At 39.3% G+C, this 12,177-nt stretch overlaps 1 protein-coding gene across 2 annotated transcripts in view; it reads right to left on the bottom strand.

Annotated features, from left to right (window-relative positions):
• Positions 1 to 5,935: 5,935 nt before the first annotated feature.
• The window catches only part of kremen1 (kringle containing transmembrane protein 1), a 79,075-nt gene continuing 72,833 nt past the window's right edge, over positions 5,936 to 12,177 (bottom strand). The window contains exons 7-9 of one of the 2 annotated variants that reach the window (XM_072432631.1): positions 11,708 to 11,929; positions 10,541 to 10,625; positions 5,936 to 9,275 (exon numbers count right to left, since the gene is read on the bottom strand). In XM_072432631.1, the coding sequence (XP_072288732.1) occupies positions 9,116 to 9,275; positions 10,541 to 10,625; positions 11,708 to 11,929 (467 nt within the window). In that variant the 3' untranslated portion in view covers positions 5,936 to 9,115. The remainder of the gene's footprint in view (positions 9,276 to 10,540; positions 10,626 to 11,707; positions 11,930 to 12,177) is intronic. The other variant, XM_072432630.1, reaches the window with a different exon arrangement.

Genomic DNA, 12,177 nt, shown 5'->3' with positions numbered 1-12,177 from the left:
GTTTATACCGTCACGTCTGCGTCATAAATATGCGACGCAATATTGTGACACCGGTTTTGTTTATACATTTAATATATAGACTATAATCTCATTTGAATGCGTTTTTCCAATTACTTGTAAGTTAAATAGTAGGCTTCCACTTCATTTGGATATGTCGGTGTAATTCATTTGGATAGTTATCTTGTATTTTGAGTTTTAGCTAAAAAATATTGTTTACTCCACCCAAATGGGCCAACAGTAGCCCAAAGGGTTCTGACTAATATCAGAATCACCATGCTATGTTTTTATGATTTTGTATTTTATTTCATTTACAAATGTTAAATACTGTCACATTACTTGAACTTTATCTTTTACTTTTACTAGACTGCTTTTTACTAAAAATCAACAAATCAAACCCATGAAACTGATCATTAAAATAAATGATTTGTTTTAAAGGCCTATCAAAAATGTTTCTTTAAAACGCTTGTGATACTGCGTTAACTGCTGTCAGCAGCATAAAGCTTCAATAATACATGAAAATCTCCAACATTAAACAGGCTGACACTTGCATCAGTAACACACTGAGGGCACTGGGATAATAGACAAGATTAGAGGAGGATCAAAACAGACAAGTCAGAGCACAGCCAGCCACAGATTTATATGCACACAAACCCAGATTTATACGCCCCCTAATCCAGATTTCTAACAAAACAAACCCAGATTTATACACACCCTAATCCAGATTTATAAACTCACTAATCCTGATTCATAAGAACACAAACCCAGAGTGACACGCACATAAACCCTGATTTATACACACACAGAAACTGGAGCCTTTGTGAAACTAAGACAAGGTAGTTTTGCACTTTGATTTCTGTTTTACTCTAATTAAGTAGAAACAAGCTCTGCACAGAGGAATTTAGATTTTCTTTGTTAAATACACAGTGAGGAAAATAAGTATTTGAACACCCTGCGATGAAGTTCTCCCACTTCAAAACTATGGAGGGGTCTGAACATTTCAGATGTGTTTCCACTGTAAGAGACAGACACATCTATTTTTAAAAATCACATTTATTAAATTAAATAATTCATTTGTGTGTTATTGCTGCAAATAAGTACGTGAACACCTGCCAATCAGCAAGAAATGTGGCTCTCAAAGACCTGTTAGTCTGCATTTACAAAGTCCACCTCTATTTCACTTATATCAATAGTTTTGTTTATAAGAGGTTTTATTATTAAGTGTTTTTTTTTTTTTAAAGCTTCCTATAAGTTATCTGTTCTTTTACTTCTGTATCTACTTGCGTGCAACACCAAAATGCCCCCATTGTGTGGGCAAATAAAGGCTATCTTAGCTTATCTTATATTATCTTCTTTGCTTTTACACCGATGTAATTCAAAGTTTTTGCAATATATTTCCACTAGGGGGAGTAAGAGTGCTTCTGCTCCCAGTGTAAATTAATGCACAAATTACTTTGTGGACCTCAAGATCCCTGTGTGCCTGTATGTATGTGTACATAAATAACTTTGAAGAAAAACATTTGAACTTATTTAAACTGTTTTGAATTCAATGCAAAAAAAAAAAAAAATGCCTTGAAATGTCTTGAGTGGTTAAAGTCCATCCTCACCTCCTCCATCACCATGTGGTGCACTGGAGCCACAGCCAGGGACAAACAGAGACTACAGCGCATTGTGCTCTCTGTTGAGAAGGTGATCGGCTGCAGACTTCCATCTCTGTAGGACCTGTACGTCTCCAGGACTCTGAGACGTACAGGTCGGGTCACAGCTGACCCTTCTCACCCTGGACACGGACTATTTGGGCCACTCCCCTCAGGCAGGAGTCCACTCCCCTCAGGCAGGAGGCCACTCCCCTCAGACAGGAGGCCACTCCCCTCAGGCAGGAGGCCACTCCCCTCAGGCAGGAGGCTACGTCCATTCGGACCAGAACCTCCCGTCACAAGAACAGTTTCTTTCCCTCTGCTGTTGGACTCATGAACACTGCCTAAGCACCTTGCACTCACTGCACTGTTCACTTCTTATTGCACTACATAACTTTATATTTTATTATTTACATATCATGCCGTTTTGTATTCAGTGTTCAATGTTTTGTTGTTTGTGTTGCACCGAATCGCCAGGACAAGTTCCTATGTCTGTGAATTTTGTTTATTAATAAATGGCAATAAACCTTATTTTGATTCTGACTATGTAACTTTTCTGATGAAGAGTCCATCACCTGCTCATTTCCAGGAATGTCGCACAGTAAGTAACTGGTCAGATCTGTGGAGAGGCGAGCCTGCTGATACTGCCATACTGTGGAACATTCTAGGCAAAGCAAAGAAATATCTGGAGTCAGACTACCCACCTGGAAAGTAACATAATGCTCCTTTAACTAAACCTACATGAACCTTGAGGATCAGTCTGTTTGAGGTTGATGAGGAAAAAAATGGAGCACCAAGAAGATTCCTATACACAGGGCCGGCCCAGCCTATAAGCGAACTAAGCAGCCGCGTAGGGCCCCGAGGCTTTAATAGGGCCCCCAATCTGGCAACCCGTTTTATGAGAAGTGCAAGCGCAGCGTGCGCCACTAGTGTAGTAGCGCTGCTGGCGCGGCAGCGCACACAGCGGTAACATATAACGCACAAACCGCATTTATTTGTAATGACAATCTGGCAACCAAGACACCAAACCTGCGCTGATTGTGCAACTTCATTGTGCGCGAGCAGAACGAGAGCAAAACATAAACACAACACAACGTGGTCCCTGCGTGGTCCTCATGTCCAGAGGAATATATCTCCTGGTGCCGAAAAACGAAAGAAGAAACTTCTTGACGATGTAAAGAAACTGCAAACTCAACAACACTCTCCAGGTAGTGAACTTCTCTTACAAAGAGACGGTTAATGCTGCTGTTTGAAACAACACGATTCTGTCACGTTAGTTCGCTCAGGCTGGAGGCGACGAGAGCTCTGCCCCGCGCACAATAATATGTCTGAAATGAAAGATAATAAGCTTAACATTTACACCAGCCCGTGTCAGCTGCAGGTGAGGCCGGTGAGGGGCGTCTATGCCCCGGGTCACTAAGAGGCGGAGATCCGGTCCGGACGAGCGCCGTCTCGTCCGGAACCTCTGATGTGAGACTTTGGAGTGTACAGTGTGCGGCCCCTGTCCCGGTCCCCTGTCCCCTGTCCAGGGCCCCTGTGAGATCAATCCTGACTCGTGATGTCTGTTTTACTTTGACTTCTTAACGTGGAATGAGAGGAACTTAAAGGTTTATGCACGTAAGGTCCATCAGCCAATCACATCGCAGCATTGTTTCACACAGAGGAGTCCAGTGTGTGATGTTCTGATCAGAACAAACATTTATATTGTAATTAACTTTTAATAGAGCAATAAAACATTTAAATTTATTTAAAAAGCATCATTAGACTATTTGTTATAAATTATAATAAATTGATAGTGAAAAATAACCAGACATATTAAAATTACGTCTGTTATAGAATAATACTATATATTTTTATACAAAAGTGGCAACGTTGCAGAAACGCAGTCTCTTCACAATAGCGAGGTTTGAACCTTCACTTCTCGTTCTGTTCATTTTCTGGGAATAACATGTTTGCACTGTTTTATCAGTGTTAATTGTTAATCAAGCAACGCTTATGCCATTTGTTTAATTTAATATAACTTGTTTTGTCACTTTGGCAAGAAGGAACAGTTGGGAGCTGTAAAAGATAAATTAGTAAGGATAACTATTACTTTTACATTTTCAGTTAAAATGAATCAATTTGATCATAATTATTTTTCATAGCCAATATTGTATTGAGTAATTAAGTACACTAATGTATTAATAACTGGCTTTAGTCATTTTCTCCTGGCACAGTTTCATCACATCATCGTTTTATAGCATTACAACCTCAACATTTTACTCTTACTTTAGCTGGCTGGACCACATTAAAATGCACCAGAAGACCCAAAAAAGGTCTGAAAATCTCTGGGGGAGGGCCCCCAGACCCCCCTGTTTATTCATTTAAACTAATGTGCTAATGTGGCTGTAGACCCTTAACGCCCACAAATACGCCCAAAAACATATCTGGGACGTGTGTTATTTGTACAGGGAGTAGAGGTGATGTCAGCGGAATACCAAGTTGCATTGTGGGATTTAAGTTATCAATATTTGAGCTTGTGAGGTGTTGAGAATAAACTAACTGTCAAACGGATGCCCTGGAGTTTTGGTGCTTTGTTTGCGTTGAAGAAAGTTCCCATATGTGAATTGTTTACTGACAATGGCAATAAAACTGATTCTGATGACGTGGTGAGGGGCCCCCAAAAATGTTTTCGCTTAGGGCCCCCTGAAGGCTTGGGCCGGCCCTGCCTATACACGGTTTTATAATATATGCAAAACGTGTAAACCTTGTAGTTTAGACCACTACAAACATATTCTGAAATGCATTGGATTCTTGTATTAGATTGGCAGTTCATATTTATTCTAGTCTTCTCTCAATGCCAGTGCTCCTTAACGTGTCTAAAATGTGCAAACAAAAGTAATACCTACACACAGTCCTAAAATGGAACCCAGTACCTTCTGGAGGTGATGCAAGAGAATTCACCACTATGCCACCATGTCGGGATCAAACATCAACTATAATGTGTTTCCCATGCAGGCTTTCTCACCTCTTTCTTTAATTCTGAGCCAATTATGACGTGAAGTCGAGAATAACTGGTCTCCAATGATCAATAGGCCATGGCATTTTACAAGAAGCGCTAATAAGTTCGTGTTGTATAAATTAGCACACATTCATTTTACACATGTGCTTCTATAGGAGGACAAGGCTAGTTAAGAACACTTTTTGCCAACATATTGCAACCATAGCAGTTTTTTTTTTCTCTCTATATAAGCAGTGCCAGAGTGGGATGAAAGCAACATCTTTAATAAATTAAGAAATTATTCCAAGTCTTTTTACACAGGCCGTATTTTACTCTGAGGCCGTGGATGGACAACTGAGAGTGGAAAAGGCCAAAACGAAGACACATTTCAATTCTCAAACGCATCGGGGAGCGTTTCTGTCACTGTATGGAAAATATAATGTATACTGTTCTTCCTCCATCATTTTCTGCATGTAAACATAAATTGTCCACAGTGGATGAATGTGTGTGAAGTTACACTATGTCAACCCTGCATACATTATTTATGTCTATAAATTCACTACATTTTGTGCATTTGGTAAACCTGCTCATCCAAATACTGTATATCGATGTCTAAATAAAATAATAAAAACATTGACTGGCATGTATCTTAGCTGGTCTCTTGGCATAGTTGTTCTATTTGCGCCAGTGACTTGTAAATATGTCAATTTTCAAATATTTTTCCCCCTTTATGAATGTCCATTGCTATTTGAGCCCACTCTTTGACAGTGGGTTTATTCTGTGTCATTTCTATTTGATAGCCTTTAATCCTGCTGTCAAATGCTATTTATCTTTTAGATGTTATCATTATTATTATTGTATTCCTAATTTATACCGAATTGATTTTAACTTGTGCTTAAAATATTGTTTTCAGAGCTATCAAGACGTTTCCCTCATGGATATTATCTGAAAAATATTGTAAAACCACAGTGTCATTTGGCTTCGCTGCATTAGAGTTACACAAAGGACAACACCTCCATTAAGAAACATGCATACAGTGTTTATTGCGACCAGGACACATTAAATAAAACTACAAAGTACTTCACTTATACAAAAGATAGATTATATCCCATTCACATACAAAAGAACAATCAATAATTTACTGTATAAATTAAATATTTCACTAAACTATGTACAATTGCATGAAAACAATGATTTGGTTGTTGTTAGTGTGATTCTTGTGTCAGCTAAGTGGACAACCATTTTAAATCTGTCAGAAGAACCATTTCTCGTTGCTCTGACGCGTTTATGTTTTTTCCATTTTTTGTGCGTCTGCCCCTTCGCAATAATGAATGAGTTTAGTCTTTTTTGCAAGTGAAAATGTTAACAAACCTGATTGAAATGACAAATATTGTGGCTATTGTACTTGCATTTTAAATCATTTCAAGTGCTTGGTGATGGTAAGTACATGTTTTATAAATGCTGCATTCAAAGTACCTTTTCATTTTTGTAAAGTGAAGACAATGTAAGTGCACAGGGACGGACGTTTGGCATGAATTCAATCAGTCCAATCAATATGCTAATGATTGTCCGCAACGAGATGGATGATTTACTGCGTTGACCCGGCACGGAGAGGAGTTCCCTGTATTTTAGTAGTAAAGGATAATTGCTATGCGGACGGCGAACCGGCTGAATTTTGACCTTTCAGAAGTAGTTTAAAAGTCATCACTTTGCTCTGAAGCTCAGGCACCGTAGAGGAGAGCGGGGCATGTTGTTACACTGGGTAAGTTTGTCACGACACCGTTGATATTTCCAGAAGTAAAAGGTTGAGAAATAGTTGTTCTCTGGGCAAACATGTAATTACTATTTCCTTCCGGTAGCGTCAATATACATGCTTTTGTATACTTGAAACCGTACAATCGTTTTAATATAGCAAAAGGGTCGAAATTGCATAGTAAATCAAGTGGCCTTTATGATTTCAATTGGGTTTAAATTAGATATAATGTTTTCATTAATTCATTCAAGTGAAATTGGATATCATGTTTTGATTACTTTGATATATATATAGGCTAGTGTGGTACTAGTGCATAAAGGGGTGCGAATTACTGAGATAAGATCCTCATAAGTGGGTTCACCATCAAAATTAGGACTAAATTTGGATTAAACTGGACAAGCCCACAACCAGAACGAAACCAAATCTCTACATTAAGGACTAAACTGGGCTGAACCCAAGATCAAAATTGTAAATACACTATCAAAGCGCTAGACAACATTTCCGTCTCTTAAACTCTGCTTGTTTTTTTTGTTTTGATCAATTTGAATTTGATAATTGGATCATATTTCACACCACAATAGTATGTAAGAAGTGTAACAACATGCCTCAAACGCCCCTCGTCCCTCACTGTGTGTGGATTAAAGCCGAATCATATGCCATGGGTTTTGTAGCGAGTTGAAAACTGAATTGTCTCCCACATTGAAGGAGTTTGTGTGTAAATCCATAGCTCACTTCGCCTGGTCTTTGTCGAGACACGAAATGCAGGAGCTGGCATAAATATCATCATTCCCACACTGAATGACATAATTTACAACAACAAAACGTGCCCCCCTTGTAATCAGAGGACAACTAAATGTGAACAATATGCTCAGTAAACGTCCCAGACTATGCAGACAGAGCGCACAGACAGACAGGAGTAAACACATCTATCTTGTACACGAAGAGATGGGTGGTAAAAAATATATATCTACTATTCAAATCTACTACAAATGAGTTATTCTTATTTATAGTCAGGTGAAAAAAACTGTACTCAAATACAAGTGCAGTTACTTAAAATCAAATGTATCAAGTAGAAGTGGATAGTAGTGACGCTAACAAAGATTTGGTGAACATAACACTACAATAAGTAACTGATTGGAAGTAGTGTCTGTTTCTGTAAGAGACATGGTATTTACAAAGAATTAGGAAAAAAACATTGTAAAACCAAATCGTAAGTGAAGTTAAGGTGCAGAAAACGCAAAGGTTCAAATGATCTTGTCAACATTAAGTGTTTGGAGAGCGTTACCATTACTTTTACTCAAGTACAGTTACTTAAACAATACTTAAAGGTGCACTATGTAAGATGTCCTCTCCCTGTTGGTCAGCATGGAAATGTTATTGCTTTGCCTAAAACGTTTAAACTTATACATTTTGCCTTTGTTCTATTACTCTATTACTTATGTCTATTATTCGTTTTTTTATTGGTTTTATTGCTCAAATTACCATTAACAAACAGGTCTTCCTAAAGTGAGAGGGCTCTCCTTTCCACAGACCTGACTTGTAACCTAATGGCATCATCTGCTTGTGCTTCCCATGAAATATTTATTGTATCAACCTTATTTAACCAGGCAGAGATTTTTTGTTTTCGTTTTTCAATGGATATGCAGCACAAATTCAATGTCATACAGTGGACCATTCAAGGAAAAGTTACACAGTGCACCTTTAAGTAGAAGTAAATGTAACTGATTATCTACTACCCACTTCTGCTCGTACGGCGTCACAATTTGCCATTATTTTTTTCGACATTTTCGATCAAACTCCTCGCAGTGATGTCGAAGAAGTGCTCGCTCCGCTGAAGAACCTCGGACACAGAAACAGATGTGAGCCGTCCACGACAGATCCTTAAGGCACTTACTTGAACACCATCAAACCGGAAAGCCGCCCACCCACTCACGAGCCAGCGCACACTCAGATCCACCCCAGCCGATCCCTAAATGGCAGTTAAGTTTGTCTGCAATCCGCACCGCCCGCCTTCCCAACACAACCACCCGCCTCTCGGTGCACGTCGTGGTTTCTTCTCCCCAGCCGGATCCGCATTGGCGCTTTGAGTGAAGAGTGGGCGAGCGCCTGCCGCCTAAGATCTTTTAAGGAGCATGATTTATCCCTCCCCAAAGTGCTGCGGTTTCTACCTTTCCATTGAGATTCTTTCATGTCGTCATCCTCGTAGAGAGCTCATGTCCTGCGAAACACAACCTCACCACGGACAAGTTTGCGGGAGAAAAAACAAGGAACCAAACACGAGTACATGTTTCTTTGGATGGAAGGATTGTTTTTGAGGCAGTTATGTGTGCGTCTCACTCGTTTTGACACCGGTGAACTGTAGGTAGCGCTTGGCAGTACGTACAGTAAAGTCTTTAGTTTTAGTCCCTCAACAGAGTGTCCAATATCTCGAAGGGTGCCATGTCCCCTTTTACTTGAAAGTCCATTGCGTTCACGAAGTACCCGTCGTGTCCTCTCCGCTTTGGCCCGACCGTTCTGGCTTTATTGCCGTTTTAGTAGCAGTCCCCCATTCGTTTGCCGTTTGCCACACACTTGGTTTTCGCTTGTTAGCTTTAGCTTGCTCATCCGAGTTCAATTAGGTACATTCCCGGTGTTTGGCGTACACAAAAAGAATTGAGGGAAGTGATTAGTTCTCAGTGAAGCGCATCATCATCATCATTTTTAGCAGCAGCAGCGGCAGCAGCAGCAGCAACGATGGCGGCGGTGGCACTAGTTTCCCACCAGGGGGCTGAGGTCTCCGTGGTGGTTCTTTAGCTTCTTCTTGAAGAGGGAGATGGTGGAAGGTTGGTACAGGATGATCCAAGGCTCTGAAGCGGTGGTGCTCTGACTGCAGCTGTCCGAACCACTTACAGTCGGGATGTTCGGAGCCCTGGGACACAAAAACACCTTGGATGAGAATCGGGTGGAGGGGAAGAAAGCCAGAAGGAGCGAGGCAAGAAAGACAAAGACGTGAAAGAGAAAGTTGAAAGAATAAAAGGGCCACAAAAGAAAGAGCCCAGAGGTGAAGAGACAATAAAGAGAAGGCTTTAAGAACAAAGGTGCTTTACAAAGGGACTGGCTCCTCTGTGCTCTGCGATGTTTCATTCATGATTTGCCAGGTGAACTCTGAACACCGGCGGCGGTAGCTCGGAAAAAAATAGTTTTAAACTTGATATGGCTCTTATAAAGTCTAAACATAAAAGGTTTCATGCAGAACACAGCAAAGACTGTTTTGATGTTGGCTTCTGTAACGTTAAGTGGATCCAAAACAGCTCCCGATAAGGTATTTATCAGATCATTCTACCAACCAGTGTGTGTTAGGTTTTTCATGTTTATTGCGTATATTTTTTATTTTATTTGAGTATATATTCTTAGCCATCAAAGTATAAACTTACTGTATGACAGGTTTTTACGATATTCTAATTTGGACTTTATTTAGTGTATTTATACCTGTTGTGCATATAAATTAGTTGATATTTGTGGAAAAAACGTTTAAAAATGTGTAGAAATTGACAGAAAGTGACATCACACTAGGGACACCCATTCCAGTAAAATTGTATGCATAATTTAGACATTCTAAACATTCATTCAACAAAATAGAGTTCCTGTCATATGTTTTTATTTGTCAAATAAAAACATTGTGATATTAGATGAGTTTTTGCTCAGTGTTTGCTGGGTAATTTCCTAGTGTGATGTCACCAATTACAAACAGGAAGTGAAATTATAAACTTGAAGAATTTGCTATTCTGGGATAACATTTTTTATAATTTTCAACAAATTTCAAAATATATTTATCTTAACTGCATTGTATTCCAATGAGTCGTCCAACACTTCAGGAATTTTTCCTCAAAATTTCACATAAACTACAGAACGCAAGCATGTGACTTCACTATTTTGTTTAATTATATATAACTTCAGCTACTTATTCATGGCTTTACGTGTATTCATAGAACTCAAACAATAATCTGGTTTCCTAACAATGTGAATACCTGCATCATTGACGCAGGAAATAAAGGATTCAATATGAGAATAAAAGAAATCTGGACTGGTTTCATTTTAATTCATAATTTCGCATATTCTGTCGCCATAAATGTCCCTTCTGCAGCCACACAATGACTTACAAACACGTTTTGTATTGATGAAAGACAATCTTACTTGACTGTGATGTGCAGCAGCAGCTTGGCCACCATAGCAATGACAGTGAGTACGAGCAGCGCGGCCAGAGCATAGATGGTCCACACTGCCAACAGAAAGAACAATGTCAGCACACATTTTCTACACCATAAAGAACTAAACAGTGAAAGGATTAGCTCCGGCTTCAAATGGTCCGAACACAAGCTCATCTCGTCTTCTCCAGTTGAGAAATAAATCTGACAGACAGATAGCTCTTTGAGTAATTAGTACAGAGGTTTGAGAAAAAGGAGTCTCAATCAAATCGAGATCTGTCGTTTCAAAACGTCGATGACTGTCAATCTTCTGTCACGTAATAAACGTCGGTCTTGTTTATGGTCATGGAATACATATTTAACGCCTCATTGATTTATTTTTGATAAGAAAAGTCTACAGAATCAAGTAGAAGTGTTTAAGTGCTTAAATGATGTGTGATATTTATTTTACTTTGACTATATATTTACTATCTTAAAATAATATTTACCAATGGAGCAAGCATTTTTTTTCTTATTTTGAGTGCAGAAGCTTTTTTTTTTGCCCATTTCAAGTTAGAAAATGCTTGTTTATTCTTATATTGACTAAAGAAAGACCTTTCATACTCGTTCCATTGACACATATTTAATACAGTCAAACTTTCCCCAAATCAAAAATACTGCTTAATTAAAGCACTTATTCAATTATTATCATATTTAAGAGGGCAATGTTTCCAGTGTAAAAAGAACAAGAACATTGGACTCAAATAAAAATGTGGCTATTTTATCAATAACAGATCAATTAATTAAACACTGATTTTATTATTATTATTATTTTAATTAAATAATTTGATATAACCAGGCATTATTGTAGAAAAGCTGAATGCACTGTAGGTTGTGTCATCCTCATAGATCAGTAGATTACTAAAAGTTCATCTGTAAATGTGACTAGTTGTTGTAGTTGTGCATTACTTGTTTCGATCTTTCTGTATTGGTAAACTAAAAATATCATTGTTCAATTAATAGAAGAGTTTTCTGCCCCACAGCTGAAAGGAGGAGTAGGTTTCACTGATGGACAAATACAGAACACATTCATATACGCAGCCCGCCATTATGGACCAAAGCGTGGCAGAAGGGAGCTGGGACAGCACAATGTGTCCCTGGTGCAAAGAGGACATACTAGCGCTGTGGCCGGTGGTCTGGGAGCGTCCAGCCCACTGACCTGGCATGTTGTGCTCCGGTTTCCCAGGGCTGGACGTGATGACGTAGAGGATCTGTGATGAGCGCCCCCCGGTGGTGCCGTTGGAGCGCTCAGTCACCCCTCCTGCCAGCTGCGGGCCGGCGGTGCTGGAAATGTCCTCCCCATCCTCCTCTGAGTCGGGTCTGTCCGGACCTCGCAGAGCTAGAAGACAAACAAAAGATGGACACAGATATATTTTAGAGGGATAAAGTTTACTCTTCAAAAATGACCACATAGATTGTTATATAGTGCAGTGGTAAAGTCAACACTTGACAACAATCCCGTTTTTGGAGCCGAACAATGACAACACTTTTGTTGACAGAGAAGGCGTTGAACTTAGTGCCTGTTTTTGTTTCATGTGGCTGGGCCCACTCATCACATTGGCCACTATGTTTGAGAAACATTGTCAG

The sequence above is a fragment of the Eucyclogobius newberryi genome, unplaced genomic scaffold (assembly GCF_026437365.1).
Source record: "Eucyclogobius newberryi isolate DKJ021-1_F unplaced genomic scaffold, fEucNew1.0.hap1 SCAF_6, whole genome shotgun sequence".
In the NCBI taxonomy this organism is placed as follows: Eukaryota; Metazoa; Chordata; class Actinopteri; order Gobiiformes; family Gobiidae; genus Eucyclogobius; species Eucyclogobius newberryi.
This window is presented reverse-complemented; position numbering and strand designations above follow the sequence as displayed.